Genomic DNA, 17,942 nt, shown 5'->3' on the forward strand with positions numbered 1-17,942 from the left:
CATAATTTTGACAAAATGAAAGCTAAAGTTATATAACTTGTCCTTTGAGGTCCTCTCATGATGCCATAGACATGTGTAAAGTTTTTAGCATTTGATCAGGTAGTTTGTGGGAAACGTACTTACACGCAAAACTATATATATATTCTTAGTTATAAAGGGACATCATTTGATAACAAGCATAAAAGCTAGAGTTACGTAACTTGTTTTGCGAGGTTATCTCATAGGGAAAATAAATGTGAAGGACGAAAGCATTTGGCATAGTAGTATCTTAGATAACTGCTTACAAGTAAAACTTTAACCAACATTCTAAGATTAAATGGGCATAACTCTGACAAAATATAAGCTGGGGTTATTTTACTTGCCATATGAGGTTAACTAATGCTGAAAATTTGTGTGAAGTTTGAAAGCATTTAGTTTCACAGGTTCTGAGAAACCTACTTACATGCAAAGCATTTGTAACGCGGACGTGGACGCCGACAAGGTATGACAACGAAAGCCCTACTGTTGTTATTGGTGATTAACATGTATATGTTTTTGCCTAATAAACTTCGATTTGACCTGATTTTTTTTAAATTTCACACACAGTCGAGCTGAAAATGTAAAGTGTATGAAAATGTGGTAAAGTAAATTAAAGGATGAATTCATTTTTGATCCCTTGTACTATGCGTACATAAAGCAACCCACCAGTACGTTCGACAAAAATACCAAGTGTTTAACGTACCGTAAGTGTCACGTTTTTTCCTCTTCTTTCCTTCACAGTTTTCTTTGTTCCTCACAATGCGGTTCTCATCTACCATAGCGTTCGTTAATACTGTCAGTCCAGATTTCTTAAATGAGTAAATCAATTTTCAGTTTAGTTTCAATAAATTCATGACAAAGCTCTTGACAACACTCAACCATTGAGCTATTGAGGCGAAAAAAATCAAAACAGTCAGTGCCAAAAATATAGAAATCTATATTCTTTTTTATAACTGATAAGAAATAATGACTTAATTCCAAGTTGACGTCTCTAATTCTCACACTTGTTTAGCTTGTACAAAATAATTTGTTCTAATTAATCTTATTCAACTTTTCTTCTCTCATCTTTTTTAAAAACTGATATACTAATACTACAAATGATATCATTCTAACACAACCTCAATATTCTATTTTGTTAATTGATTTGAAATAATGATTTTAATCTTATTTAAGGATACTCTAAGGTGTAAACTGACATTTGTTGGACATTATTTATTTTTATTTCATATAAATTTACCTTACTTTCCTCTATCAGATGCCAAGTAAATGAATTTAAAAGTTCAACTATAAAACTTCTAATTATTTGATGAATGTCCAAGATAAACAGAAATAAAACTGACATGTGTTTAAAAAACAATCCTTCTGAAATGGACAGCAAGTCACGGTTTTTCTGGACCTTCAGCTTAGCATTTAGTTTCCTGAATCTCAATAATCATAATTTGGTCATCAAGACTCTACAGGGAGCGTTAATGGGAGTTATACTGCTTTGATTTTACCTAAATTATATGGATGATTTTCACCAGGTAAATATAACGGATTTCGACTGACTGTCTTGGTGGAGAGGCCTTATTTGTGAATAAGTATATATATAATGTTCAAACTGTTGACCTATTGATACATGGAATGGAGGAATGAAGTAGGCAGAAAAGTAAGGGAAGTTTATGCTTTGGTGAAGGTATGGCCTAGGGATGTATTTCATAAAATACATTTTCTTCTTTTTCTCAGAACAGAAATTAACAACTTGGTGAAGGGTTTGATGTGATTCAATTCCTTTATTCATGAAGGAAATTGTTCCTTGGTAGGGTGTTCTATAAAAGTTTGTTTTAATAAATGAACTCATTTTTTAATTATATCACTTTTAATTCATTGGGGAAAGAAAAAGATACCCTAAAATAATTGATTTGTGTAACTTTTTTTCTGGCAAATTAGGAAACATTTATGATACACTTTGGCAGTTTATGGGCCTCCCATTCTACACATAAACGTTTTGGCTCATTTGAAGTACTTATGAGTGTTTTGAATCTGTTTGAAGATATCAATAGAGTTTTACATTTTTTATCTGAAAAGAATCATGATGCATCAAATTATATGAAAATAGTACCATGGTATAGTTTAATCTTTTACTTTCATTTTGGTATGCTACACATCATGTTTGTTTCTTCAGAAATGTGGGTGCAGAAAAATCATGTTAAAGCAGGTCACCCCTCTACCCTTTAGAGTATCCTTTAACTTTCTATTCTCATTTTGTTAAACCAATACTAATATGATATAATAATGATTTAAATCTACTCGCCTCTCTATTCTCATTGTGTAAAACTTATTTGATATTAATTACCTTAAGCATATTCTATTTATGTTAACTGACTCCAATTAAAAATATTTTAGTCTGATTCAACCTCTCTATTTTAATTTTTCTAAATCTGATAGGACATACCAGTAAATGATTTGAATTGTATCTGCCTCTCTATTTTCATTTTGTAAAACAGATTGTATTCAGATTAAGAATTTGTAAACTGATTTGATAAAAACGAGTTCAATCTTCAAACTCTACCCTATTCTATTTCATTCTGTTAATTGATTTTAAATGATTATTTAAATTCACTCAAAAACTCTATACTCATTAACCGATATGACATAAAACAAGAGGGCCAAGATGGCCCTAGGTCGCTCACCTGAGAAACACGCCATAATACATCATAACTGTGTAAACATGTTTGACCTACTGATTTCATGGAAAAAATATTCTGACCAATTATCATTGAAATTGGAGCAAAAACAAGTATTTTCTTTGATTTGACCTAGTGACCTACATTTTGACCCCAGATGACCCATATTCGAACTTGGCCTAGATTTCATCAAGGCTGTCATTCTGACCAAATTTCATGAAGATCAATTGAAAAATACAGCCTCTATTACATACAAAAGGTTTTTCTTTGATTTGACCTAGTGACCTAGTTTTTGAACCTAGATGACCCATATTCAAACTTTACCTAGATTTTATCAAGGCTATCATTCTGACAAAATTTCATGAAGATCAGTTGAAAAATACAGCCTCTATCACATACAAGAGGTTTTTCTTTGATTTAACCTACTGACCTACTTTTTAAATACAGATGACCCATATTCAAATTCTACCTAGATTTCATCAAGGCAATCATTCTGACTTAATTTCATGAAGATTAATTGAAAAATACAGCCTCTATCGCATACACAAGGTTTTTCTTTTATTTGATCTAGTGACCTAGTTTTTGACCCCAGATGATCCATTTTCAAACTCCTTCTAGATTTCATCAAGGTAATTATTCTGACCAAAATTCATGAAGATTAATAGAAAAGTGTAGCCTCGATCGCATACACAAGGTTTTTCTTTGATTTGACCTAGTGACCTACTTTTTGACCCCAGATGACCCGTATTCAAAACTGACCTAGATTTCATCAAGGCAATCATTCTGATCAAATTTCATGAAGATCAATTGAAAAATACAGCCTCGATTGCATACACAAGGTTTTTCTTTGATTTCACCTAGTGACCCACTTTTTGATCCCAGATGACCGATAATCAAACTTTACCTAGATTTTATCAAGGCAATCATTCTGACTTAATTTCATGAAGATCAATGAAAAATATAGCCTCTATGGCATACACAAAGTTTTTCTTTGATTTGACCTAATGACCTACTTTTTGACTCCAGATGACCAATATTCGAACTTGACCTAGACTTCATCAAGGCAATTATTCTGTCCAAAATTCATGAAGATTAATTGAAAAATACAGCCTCTTTCGCATACACAAGGTTTTTCTTTGATTTGACCTAGTGACCTAGTTTTTGATCCTAGATGACCAATTTTCAAACCTGGCCTAGATTTCATCAAGGTAATCATTCTGACCAAATTTCATGAAGATCAGTTGAAAAATAAAGCCTCTATCGCATACAAAAGCTAAATGTTGACGGACAGACAGACAGACGACGGATATCGAGTGATCAAAAAAACTGAGCTAAAAAGTAATGACTTTAATTTCACTCAGTCTTTCTGTTCTCATTTTTCAAACTGATATTATAAACATAATTTTAATCTTATTGGCCTCCCTGTTCTCATTTTGATATAAATGATATTAGTTTTATGCAATCTCATTTTATTAATGATTTTAGTCTTATTCAATCCTTCTGTTTTCATTTTGTTAAGCTGATATGATATAAATGATATTAGTCTTACGCAATCTCATTTGATTAATGATTTTAGTCTTATTCAATCCTTCCGTTCTCATTTTGTTAAGCTGGTATGATATAACTGATATTAGTCTTATTAAATCTCATTTTATTAAACTGATATGATTAATGGTGTTAATCTTAGTTGCCTCCATGTACGTATTGTGTAAACCCAATATGATAAAAGTTATTTTAATCTTATTCAACTCCTCTTAATGTATGAAAGTGATATAAAATAAATCAGTTAAATTTCAGTTCCAGCAGTTGAATTTCAGTTTCAGACGCCCAGTGTTAATCAAAACAAATATTACACACTGACCATGATTACATCACCATTCGTTTCTCCGCTGCCCTCTCCACATCCAATGTCATGTGACTGGAGAACATCGAACATCTGTAGAATATATCAAAATCATGTCATTGCATTCACTATAGAGTATCCGCTATATTACTAAATTTGGTGCGAGTACATTATTACTTTCTATACTGCTTTAGACAAAATTACTAAACAGTAAATTCCTTCGAATATACAAATTGTCTTACAGTACATATAACTACATTAATACATGGTTATTTCCCTATTACAGCTACTTTTAAAAATATAGCAGAAACAAATATATGGCCAAGAACAAGTTCTCGAAGACTACTAGTCAGATAAACTGAACTTCGGAAAGACCATTACATTCTACGTCCATTTTACACATAGAGGAGCAACTTAAACAGCAAAACTGTGCCCACACCTGATGTTCCCAAATATCAGGCCTTTGGAGTACACCAACAATCGACGATCTTTCGTTATTTCATTGATTTTGGAGAGATAGCTGTAAATCATCGACAGGTACCTTACACTGCGAATTTTCATTCAAAAAATATTTAAATATAACACATAACAATATTTGTGTCCGTTATTTACCTGTTCAGACTAAATACTCCTTATAGTTTAATAAGAAATGAAGTTATTTATATCTTATGTTTGATAAAATAAATTTAATTGTATGGAAAAATAGCGTAATTGACACAAATATCAGTTGTCATTAAACGCACTTCATATTGGATTATGAAATAAGATCTATATCATCATGTAGATTAACGTACTAACATTGATGAGGGAAGCATACTATATGAACAATAGAACTGTTGGTTTGTAGATATATCCGAAAATATAGTCTTTTTGGTGAAAATTGTCTACCCGTTTCGTATAAACGTATCTGTCGCATTTTTAAATTGATTAATTTGCGTTACATTTGCTTTATATTTCATACATTTTGATATGATTCTATTTGAAAATAAAGAAATATAACACAAGATGTTTATGTTTTGTATTGAAAAACCTTTATTTGAACATCTAACATAAAACATAGAAATTGTAACGTGTCTGTTTTATTCAATATTTATGAAGTCTTACTAACTTCAGATATCAATAATAAAACCGTCATCAACTTTTATTCTAAAACTTTAAGTTAAGGTGATGATTATTCAAACAAATAAAATATTTTAACACATTACAGCACAGTCGTATAACGTATCTGTGATTGTAACGTATCTGTTTTAATATGTTTTCTCAAGTAAAAACATATGAAATCTGGACTAAAAGTTAACTCGGATACAAGGTTAAACACGCGTTCTACTACACAGTCCGGTAACATTTCAAGATAAATGCAATATAAATGTCTACTGAATGAAACGATTCGTAACGTATCTGTTAAAAAATGAAATACCGTGGCAGTTGAATATTATCATTAACTAATCATTTGAGCATAACAATTTAGTAATTGTCTCCTTATTTAAATCTGAGTACCATGCAATTCAATTTAACCCTAGATCACCGACATTGATTTTTTATCTCATGTACATGTGGTCAGACATTGTTATTGAAAGCCGGCTTTGGATTGGTTGAAAAAAGTGTAAGGAAACCCGTAAGAGTCAATGAGATGTAAGCTGATTGGATAAAAAGGTTATGTTTACAATCATAAAATGTGTGTCAGAATCAAGCAATACAGTGTTTTCTGTAAAATTTGGAATATGTTACTAGAGTCTGGCTGAATGCTTAACTTTTAAATTCTCTATTTAGAATAGTAGATGTCAGTGGGCATTTTGCCTCTAAATGCCATTCAAAAAATGGGGTAGGTCTGTCTGAAGAAAAATTGTGTAAGAAAATGGAATGGATAAGCCTATATAAAATTGCTATATTTATGTGTCTGAAATGCTGTCTTACTGAAAGAATCACATTTTAATGGTCATTTCTCAATTTTGGGGCATGTGACAGGGTCAAATGAAAGTCTGTGGAAAAAGTAATAGGAGTGTCTGACCATGTGTTAAACGTCTTATTTCGGAAAATAGTTATCTCTGGTGGACATTTGCCTGCGAGTTTAGACAGTATAAAACATGCCTCCATTCTGAACGCTGAATAGTGAAACTACCAAAAAGTATAAAAAATTGAACTGCGCCGACATGTTTAAATTGGGCTTTCTCCCCTATCTATAGAATGGACGTCTAATTATGGTATCTTATTACTATTATTATTGAAATCCTTTTTCAGCCTTCTTTAACTTGCACTTAATGATACGCGACTGCATTGACGAATAAAATTATTATTTAATTCCAAGAAATTGAATGAATATCGCGAATTGTTAACTTTCGAACATTTTGTTCGATTAAAGGTACATCTTTCCTTGTAACAGACAGATGTTGTTCATTTGTCGACTTCGATCAAGAATAGGTCACAACTTATTGCATGCTCTTATATTTTACAAATGAGTACTATCACAATAAGCAAGAAAGAAAAAAATGCCGTTTCTGTTAAATCTTGTTTTAAAATCTAGTCTTAACTTTCTATATATTGGTTTATACAGAACTGATCTTAGTTCTAAATCAAATTTCAGAATAATTAGAAATGTTATGAGTTCTAAATCAAATTTAAGAATAATTAGAAATGTTATGAGGTCAAAACAATCACCTGAAAATGATTTAATTCAATTTCTTCTGTGAAGAAAATCCTATTTTTACGTATAAAATCATTTTAATGGAATGTATATCTAGACAGCAATTGTTAAAAATAAATTTCAAGATCCAAAACATTGCAATCTTTTGAAATGTATAAAATAATTATAGATCAAGCTGCTTATTTTAAAGGAAAAACTTTTGATTATTGGATTTTAGCTTAAATTGTCTCTACACCTCCTCCTAAATATAAGGCTTGATCTACAATAAAGTATTCCATTTGAAAACAAATGATATTTTCTAAAAGAATAAATTTGACCAAAAAAGCGTTTAAACGAACTTTGATCAATAATAATAGGCCTACCTGTCTACTTTACACATAACTAGGATGCATTGATAATAGTAAAATGATAACTTGTCAGCTGCAAAACTTGGATTCTATAATATCATATCGAAAGCAGCTATAAAAAAAGGCATTTTTTTAAATTGTAGAGATAGATCTCATCAACCATGAACAGTTTCCAGTATTTCGCTTATCAGAAGCAGAATGCAAAAATAAAACAAAAGTTTATGGATTTAGTTATAAAATAAGTACAGTGCCAAATTAAAGTTAGGTTCTAATAGTAAGTGTTCATTAACAAAATGACCATCATTTCTAATAGATAAACTTAGTAACCCGACTTGAAATGGATTCTGAAAGATACATACCTTGCTTTTCCTAAGAACGTTTTTGTCATTGAGTAGTAGGAGGGCTTTGTCGATAACATTAAGACCAACCCACATAAACGGGGAGCCAGAAATAGTCAAATGCTCATTGGATCCAGGCTTCAGTAGGTTTCTCATCGTCTCCAAGTTAAGCTGTATTAAATTAAAATTAATTCTTATTTCAAAGATTACACCTTACTTCTGGCGCATGTCTATGGCGTTGTTTGATACAAAACTGATTTACCAATTTCCATTTTTACACATGATGTTGTAAATTCATAAACCAACACAGTTTTGTCAATGATTAAACATCAAATCGTTATAACTAACACATTTCCTAACGTGCTTTACCGAAATTATCAGCTATTATGCCTTTTATCAATTAGCTATATTTACAATATCAACACACTGTTGACACTCAAGTCAGCTTTTTAAAACATATTTTTCCTCTTGTAACATTAATTGTGGCGCGTTTCTATCAATATGTAGTAAAATCCGCAAAGAAACGTGTCTCTATCAAAAGTAAATTCGTTTTAAAAAGATAGAAGATATTTCAATGTTCACAGATGATGGGGCATACATAATACATGTATCACTGTGTATTAGCCAATAAGATTAATGTGTGAGGAATTTTGTTCACTAGGATGTCACAAGGCGAATAATTTCGCAACTCCAGATACAATAAGTAGGTAATTATTTTTATAACAAGTAACAGGTAATACACAGAAAATAGTAAAATAAAATTACAATCTAGAGTTTGACCTTATTACAGGAAAAAGAAATTAAACTTTATATGTAAACTTTTTGTGTTTTACCTACACTAGAGCAAACAGAAATGAGGAAAATTGATTTCAAGCAAAAGGACTTTGATATATTTTATGTAAAGGTAAAATATATCTGTAACATTGAATTCATATGTATTATTCAGAGCATTTGACAAAACAGATACCGAGGAATCTTTTTCATCTGCATAAATATTTTGAAACATCTTACCCCATGACCACGGCATTTCTTCTCTACGTCGAACTTGATGGAATCAGCGACCAGCTCATTAGTATTTTTGTCAACATAGAATACAAGAAGGCGAGCGTTGGGAGTTATTTTCTCTTGGAGATCTTCCGGTATCTCTACACTAGCCTGGTTTGCTGCTTCTTTAAACATTGTGTATACAATCTGTCCTCTTGTCACCACCTGTACATTACAAATGTCGACATCAGTATACTTACTAAAACTTAGTTAATCTGATATTTATGCTCCAGAATATATTTGTTTAATCCGTATAACAACAACACTTCACTTCTACATCCTTCTCTCTTTCCTCCTCACCCTCAGTATTATCATCATTATCATTATTCTTATTTCATCGACAGTATTCATATTTTAACAGCATTATTTTTATCATGATAATTATTATCAAGATCATCAACAACATCATTATCGTTATTTTTATCCTTTAGCATTATTCTTATAATATTATCAGCAGCAGCAGCAGCATCAACATCATCATCAGTATTATTCTTATTTCATCTGAATTGTTTTAATTTTATCATCAAAATAATCACCATCGTCACCATCTCTTTCACCACCATTACTACTTTTATTTTCATTATCATCGTCATTATCAACATTTTTTTTTTCATCAACATGATCATCATCATTCTTATACATATCACTACCATCGTTCTTATTCTTATTACCATCGCCATCATCATCAAAATCATCATTATTTAATTTATATTCAAAATCACGTCATTATCATCATCGCTACTGCTGTAATTGTCATAATCATCATCATCTTCACCTTCATCTTATTTATCATCATCAGCAGTTGCAGCATTGCCGTCATCATAATATACATCATCATTATCGTGACATGCTTGTTTTGTTAGGCCCTTTAGTGACACCGGCAAAACTTGAAATATTATGGGTTTGGTGGCGGATTATTTCAGGAGTTGTGCATCAATTCAGGCAAGGTCTAGAGAGGTTTTGAACTGACACCGACCTTGATCACTCTGCCATGAAGTCCCCAATCATTGTTTTTTTAACAATACAATTTGAATTAGTAGTAATGCTCATTACTTTTGTTATTATTATCATTACTATTATCATTATTAATATTATTATTGTTATCATTGTTATTATTAGTTAAATGACCGATATGGAGTAATAACCTACCATGAAAAGCATTCCAGTGTAGTCAGCACCTTGTATGTTTGTAAATGCTCGCATTAACATCATGTTGTCGTTCTGTTTAAAGATAATATAGCATCATTTTATTCATATATTCATTTTATTCTGAGTTCTCTCAGCAGATACTGAATACTGGTATAATAAAAATTTCTATAGGATATTGGGATAGGTTTTGTTGAGTTTCAAAACAGAATCCATTTTTACTTATGAGGCACGACAACCATACCCTTATGTAAGCAGCAGTACTCTATTTCATTACGTATTTGAAGTTGATGCTTTAGGATTAAAGAAATCGGACTAATAAAATAGTAGTTCTTTTCTTCAATCTTCTACGCAGCGATCTCTCTTAACTATAGGTAGAGATTTCTGAAGTTGAAGGGAAACAACTCCTGCGTGTAAATTGACTTTTCTTAAAAAGACTGACCAAGTCAAAATAAGACAAGTCATATTTGGAAACTAGTAACTGGAAGAGTTTGGTATATTCGATTACAAGCTATAATTTCCTCCACCCTTTTACTCACAAACCTATTTCAGAAGGATTTTTACTTGAAAAATGCATACTTTAAACAACAGTTTCAATGTATAATGTGATACATTTGTTAAAATATAAAGTGTGTGCTCACGGTAATAATGCGTTCCACTTGAATCTGGTTCTGTCCAGCATATGCAGTCACTTCAAAAGGTTCACTCTCTTGTCGTTCATCTAAAGTCGCTGCCTGTTTAAGTAAACCATTTTAAATTCTAGAAGGATTGATAAAAAGATTCACAAACACTTAATGGGGATGAAGGTATATGCAGTTAAACACCACTCGCTCATGCATTGGTACTCGGACCCACTCAAGCTATATTCTGTTATCCTTACGTTTTCTATCATTGGTCTCTCGAGACCATGTATAACTACTGCGAAGTTAAGTTTTTATTTCAGAAAGCTTTGGAAAGAAGAAGAAATTCAAATATCGAATAAAAATATTATTTAGATTTTTTATATTAAGTTGAACGGTAGAAATTTGGAAAATCTCTCAAGTTCATAATGATGTATTTTGATTTAATGCCATGAATATTCTTATGAACTGGCACTTCTGAAAATAAAACAAGTAAAATATGTTGATTTTGTTTCCCGAACGGGAAGCTAGTTACTATATTTCATATCAAGTTTCCTGTTCTGGAAGTAAAAAACAACATAGATTGTTTCCCAAACGGGAAGATACATATATAGACTTGACCATCCTTTAACCACCCAAATTTTAATACATTGACCGTGATATCGAATCAATGTGTCTACCTCTAATAATCCTGAATCAGATACAATCAAACTTGTCTACAAAGACCACCCTTGGGACAGCCAAAATGTTGTCTTCATTGGGAGGTGATCTTTATTCACAGGTTAAAATACACAGGTTTGACTATACTCAAAGAATCTGGGATCCTTGCAACAATTATTTGGTTTTAAAGATATCTAGTGCGCTCCTTTCACTAACATGGTTCATTCACAGATTCTTACTTTAAATGCTGAATATTCTCGCCAGTGAATTTAACGTGTGTGAAGAATATAAAATGTTTTTTCTAAATTTACGATTGAATGTCGTTCTAAAAAACTTTTTAAAGTCTTTTAGTGGTAGCAAACATTTATATAGTGCTTAGCTATACAAGTGTTGGGGTACGCTTTTTATCCCAAACACAAATCACTGTTTATACACACAAATATGTTACATTTACCTTTACACTATAAATTAATTGATGTACTGATACTTTTCCAATTTAAATCAGGCTTCTTCGCTCTTAACAATAATAAAATCCTGAAACACTTACCTTAAACGTGATTTTAGCGGCATCTTGTGAAGTTATAAAAATGAACACAGCTCGTCCTTTCCCATCTGTCACTGCTTCTATAGAACTATCAAACTGATCGTTCTTAAACATCTTCACATTCAGTTTTTCCCCTGTAACTGGTTGTCCGTTTGCAAATAACATTTCAACCTTTTATAAGAAAAAAAATACTGTTGACGTAATGAGAAGAAATGCAATGTCAATGTGGCAGTTAATGAGACATAGAACAAATGAATATAAGACCTCTGAACGGATAATAAAGACATAGAATACAAGCAACTTACACAGTTGTTCTAGAACATTATACGCGTTTGAACCCACACAATATACAAAATGTTTTTAATATTTAGAGGTTGTCTATATACCTGTTGTGGCATCAAGGCTATATCGGCGACACAGAAAACTCTGGAATGCTAGGGACAATGGTATGGTTCGGACAATAGTGTCCATTCCAACCCTTGGCTTTGGATATTAGGACAGAATAATCTATACAGTTTTTAAGAAGATGAATACTGCTCTAAACATAATTCTAATATAGCTGTCTCTGTTAAAACACACTTACGCAAGATTGACGTCATGTTAACGTGCGGTGACGTCAAAGTTTTTGTTACGACCAAGAAAGGGCGCTACTATATCTTATCTACTGTTTTAGATTAAGGGCATATTAGAATTGAAATAATTCATGGCAAAAGCGTGTTTTAACACTATTTATACACTCTGGCAGTAATACGTCGAACAAATAATTTCACTTGGGCTGCGTTCTCGTGAAATTATTACGCCCGACGTATTACCGCCCATCGTGCATAAATAGTGTTAAAACACTCTTTTGCTATAAATTATTTCTTAATTGGATATTGACATTATACCTCTACCAAGTATAGATAAAAGAAGTGTGAGTTATAAAGTAAATATCCACATTTATAAAAGAAGACGATAAAGATATGTTTGAGCCATTCTGACAGTAACCTGAACAAAAGTGGAATATTTACTACGCAATACCAGCTTACATACAAAAGTTAACTCAGAAAAGAAATAACTTTGTAAAACTGCAAAACAGAGTTAACTGTACGTCAACACAGTAAACTAATATCTGAAGTTCCAATTTATTCCTGAAACTCGAGCCTACATACAACAAGAGGGCCATGAAGGCCCTGTATCGCTCACCTGATCTATTGACCTAAAGATCATCAAGATTAACATTCTGACCAAATTTCATAAAGATATTGTCATAAATGTGATATCTAAAGTGTTAATTAGCTTTTCCTTTGGTTTGACCCAGTGCCCTAGTTTTTGACCCCACATGACCCAGATTCGAACTTGACCTAAAGATAATCAAAATTAACATTCTGACCAAGTTTCATGAAGATACAGTCATAAATGTGGCCTCTAGAGTGTTAAAAAGCTTTCCTCTGATTTGATCTTGTAACCTAGTTTTGACCCCACCTAACCCAGATTTGAACTTGACCTATATATCATCAAAATCAACATTCTGACCAAGTTTCATTAAGATATGGTCATAAATGTGGCCTCTACAGTGTTAACTGGCTTTTCCTTTAATTTGGCCTTTTGACCTAGTTTTTGATCCTACATAACCTAGATTCAACCTGGACTTTGACACCATCAAGATTAACATTCTGACCAAAATTCATGAAGATAGTGCCATAAATGTGGCCTCTACAGTGTTAAAAATCTTTTCCTTTGATTTGACCAGGTGACCTAGGTTTTGATCCCAGATGACCCAATATCAAAGTCGTCCAAGATTTTATTGAGAGTAATATTCTGACCAAGTTTCATTAAGATTGGGCCGAAATTATGATCTCTAAAGTGTTAAAAAGCTTTTCCTTTGATATGACCTGGTGACCTAGTTTTTGACCCCAGATGACCCAATATCAAACTCGGCCAAGGTTTTATTGAGAGTAATATTCTGAGCAAGTTTCATTAAGATTGGGTCAAAATTGTGACCTCTAGAGTGTTAACAAGCTTTTCCTTTGATTTGACCTTGTGACCAAGTTTTTGACCCCAGATGACCCAATATCAGACTCGTGTAAGTATTGAGGGTAACATTCTGACCAAGTTTCATTAAGATTGGGCCAAAATTGTGACCTCTAGAGTGTTAACAAACTTTTCCTTTGATTTAACCTGGTGACCTAGTTTTTGACCCCAGATAACCCAATATCAAACTCGTCTAAGATTTTATTAAGAGTAATATTCTGAGCAAGTTTCATTAAGATTGGGCCAAAATTGTGACATCTAGAGTGTTAACAAGCTTTTCCTTCGATGTGACCTGGTGACCTAGTTTTTGACCCCAGATAACCAAATATCAAAGTCGTCCAAGATTTTATTGAGAGTAATATTTTAAGCAACTTTCATTAAGACTGGGCCAAAATTGTGACCTCTAGGTGTTAACAAGCTTTTCCTTTGATTTGACCTGTGACCTAGTTTTTTGACTCCAATAACCCAATTCAACCTCGCTAAGATTAATAAGATAACATTCTGACCAAGTTTCATTAAGATTGGCCAAAATGTGGCCTCTAAGTGTTAAAGCTTTTCCTTGATTTGACCTGGTGACCTAGTTTTGACCCAGATAACCAATATCAAATCCGTCAAGATTTTATTGAGAGTAATATTCTGACCAAGTTCATTAAGATTGGGCCAAAATTGTGACCTCTAGAGTGTTAACAAGCTTTTCCTTTGATTTGACCTGGTGACCTAGTTTTTGACCCCAGATGACCCAATATCAAACTCGTCCAAGATTTTATTGAGAGTAATATTCTGACCAAGTTTCATTAAGATTGGGCCAAAATTGTGACCTCTAGAGTGTTAACAAGCTTTTCCTTTGATTTGACCTGGTGACCTAGTTTTTGACCCCAGATAACCAAATATCAAACTCCTCCAAGATTTTATTGAGAGTAATATTTGAGCAAGTTTCATTAAGATTGGGCCAAAATTGTGACCTCTAGAGTGTTAACAACTTTTCCTTTGATTTAACTTGGTGACCTAGTTTTTAACCCCAGATGACCCAATATCAAACTCGTCAAGATTTATTGAGAGTAATATTCTGACCAAGTTTCATTAAGATTGGGCCAAAATTGTGACCTCTAGAGTGTTAAAAAGCTTTTAATTTGATCTAACCTGGTGACCTAGTTTTTGACCCCAGATGACCCAATATCAAACTCGTCCAAGATTTTATTGAGAGTAATATTCTGAGCAAGTTTCATTAAGATTGGGCCAAAATTGTGACCTCTAGAGTGTTAACAAGCTTTTCCTTTGATTTGACCTGGTGACCTAGTTTTTAACTCCAGATGACCCAATATCAAACTCGTCCAAAAATTTATTGAGAGTAACATTCTGACCAAGTTTCATTAAGATTGGGCCAAAATTGTGACCTCTAGAGTGTTAACAAGCTTTTCCTTTGATTTGACTGGTGACCTAGTTTTTTGACCCCAATAACCCAATATGAACTCGTCCTAAGATTTTATTAAGAGTAACATTCTGATCAAGTTTCATTAAGATTGGGCCAAAATTGTGACCTCTAAGTGTTAACAAGCTTTTCCTTCGATTTGACCTGTGACCTAGTTTTGACCCCAGAAACCAATATCAAACTCCTCCAAGATTTTATTAGAGTATATTTGAGCAAGTTTCATTAGATTGGGCCAAAATTGTGACCTCTAGAGTGTTAACAAGCTTTTCCTTTGATTTACCTGGTGACCTAGTTTTTGACCCAGATGACCAATATCAAACTCGTCCAAGATTTTATTGAGAGTAACATTCTGACCAAGTTTCATTAAGATTGGGCCAAAATTGTGACCTCAAGAGTGTTAACAAGCTTTTCCTTCGATTTGACCTGGTGACCTAGTTTTTGACCCCAGATAACCCGATATCAAACACCTCCAAGATTTTATTGAGAGTAATATTTTGAGCAAGTTTCATTAAGATTGTGCCAAAATTGTGACCTCTAGAGTGTTAACAATCTTTGCCTTTGATTCAACTTGGTTACCTCGTTTTTAATTCCAGATGACCCAATATCAAACTCGTCCAAGATTTTATTGAGAGTAATGTTCTGACCAAGTTTCATTAAGATTGGGCCAAAATTGTAACCTCTAGAGTGTTAAAAAGCTTTTCCTTTGATTTAACCTGGTGACCTAGTTTTTGAACCCAGATGACCCAATATCAAACTCGTCCAAGATTTATTGAGAGTAATATTTTGAGCAAGTATCATTAAGATTGGGCCAAAATTGTGACATCTAGAGTGTTAACAAAATGTTCCTATGATTTGACTGGTGACCTAGTTTTTAACCCCAGATGACCCAATATCAACCTCGTCCAAGAATTGATTGAAAGTAACATTCTGACCAAGTTTCATTAAGATTGGGCCAAAATTGTGACCTCAAGAGTGTTAACAAGCTTTTCCTTTGATTTGATCTTGTAACCTAGTTTTTGACCCCACCTAACCCAGATATGAACTTGACCTATAGATCATCAAAAACAACATTCTGATTTAGTTTCATTAAGATATGGTCAACAATGTGGCCTCTACAGTGTTAACTAGCTTTTCCTTTGATTTGACCTTTTGACCTAGTTTCTGATTCTACATGACCTAGATTCAGCCTGGACCTTGACACCATCAAAATTAACATTCTGACCAAAATTCATGAAGATACAGTCATAAATGTGGCCTCTACAGTGTTAAAAATCTTTTCCTTTGATTTGACCAGGTGACCTAGTTTTTGATCCCAGATGACCCAATATTCAACTCGTCCAAGATTTTATTGAGAGTAATATTCTGAGCAAGTTCCATTAAGATTGGGCCCAAATTATGACCTCTAGAGTGTTAACAAGCTTTTCCTTTGATTTGACCTTGTGACCTAGTTTTTGACCCCAGATGACCCAATATCGAACTCGTCCAAGATTTTATTATATTCTGACCAAGTTTCATTAAGATTGGGCCAACATTGTGACCTCTAGAGTGTTAACAAGATTTTCCTATGATTTGACCTGGTGACCTAGTTTTTGACCCCAGATGACTCAATATCAAACCCGTCCAAGATTTTATTGAGAGTAACATTCTGACTAAGTTTCATTAAGATTGGGCCAAAATTGTGACCTCTATAGTGTTAACAAACTTTTCCTTTGATTTAACCTGGTGACCTAGTTTTTGACCCCAGATAACCCAATATCAAACTCCTCCAAGATTTTATTGAGAGTAATATTCTGACCAAGTTTCATTAAGATTGGGCCAAAATTGTGACCTCTAGGGTGTTAACAAGCTTTTCCTTCGATTTGACCTGGTGACCTAGTTTTTGATCCCAGATGACCCGATATCAAACTCGTCCAAGATTTTATTGAGAGTAATATTCTGAGCAAGTTTCATTAAGATTGGGCCAAAATTGTGACCTCTAGAGTGTTAACAAGCTTTTCCTTTGATTTAACCTGGTGGCCTAGTTTTTGACCCCAGATGACCCAATATCAAACTCGTCCAAGATTTATTGAGAGTAATATTTTGAGCAAGTTTCATTAAGATTGGGCCAAAATTGTGACATCTAGAGTGTTAACAAAATTTTCCTATGATTTGACCTGGTGACCTAGTTTTTGACCCCAGATGACCCAATATCAAACTCGTCTAAGATTTTGTTGAGAGTAATATTTTGAGCAAGTTTCATTAAGATTGGGCCAAAATTGTGACCTCTAGAGTGTTAACAGTCAAACTGTTGACGACGGACAGAGGACGGACGGACGACGGACACAGGGCGATCACAAAAGCTCACCTTTGATCACTTCGTGCCCAGGTGAGCTAAAAATAGCCGAAACTGGGGCATAACTTTGTAAAAAGCAAAATAGAGTGATGGAACTTGTCATTATATGTCTGGTCATCATAGGGACCAAGCTTACATATAAAACACTGATCCAAAAATTGCTAAGCAAAAAAAAGCAGGAACATAACTTTGTAAACATTCAAAAAAAGAAATATTGAACTTGTGCTCCTCCCCTTGACCTTTGAAACAGTACTGCATGCGATGTTACGAGAAGTAAATGTGCAAAGATAATATGGGTAAA

General features: G+C 33.1%; 1 protein-coding gene across 2 annotated transcripts in view; it reads right to left on the minus strand.

Annotated features, from left to right (window-relative positions):
- The window catches only part of LOC128555488 (cobra venom factor-like), a 96,075-nt gene that overhangs the window by 56,088 nt on the left and 22,045 nt on the right, over positions 1 to 17,942 (minus strand). For both annotated transcript variants that reach the window (XM_053537848.1, XM_053537847.1), the window contains exons 11-17: positions 11,871 to 12,038; positions 10,685 to 10,777; positions 10,047 to 10,118; positions 8,865 to 9,062; positions 7,875 to 8,024; positions 4,546 to 4,620; positions 722 to 827 (exon numbers count right to left, since the gene is read on the minus strand). In XM_053537848.1, the coding sequence (XP_053393823.1) occupies positions 722 to 827; positions 4,546 to 4,620; positions 7,875 to 8,024; positions 8,865 to 9,062; positions 10,047 to 10,118; positions 10,685 to 10,777; positions 11,871 to 12,038 (862 nt within the window). The remainder of the gene's footprint in view (positions 1 to 721; positions 828 to 4,545; positions 4,621 to 7,874; positions 8,025 to 8,864; positions 9,063 to 10,046; positions 10,119 to 10,684; positions 10,778 to 11,870; positions 12,039 to 17,942) is intronic.

Source organism: Mercenaria mercenaria, chromosome 3 (assembly GCF_021730395.1).
Source record: "Mercenaria mercenaria strain notata chromosome 3, MADL_Memer_1, whole genome shotgun sequence".
Taxonomy (NCBI): Eukaryota; Metazoa; Mollusca; class Bivalvia; order Venerida; family Veneridae; genus Mercenaria; species Mercenaria mercenaria.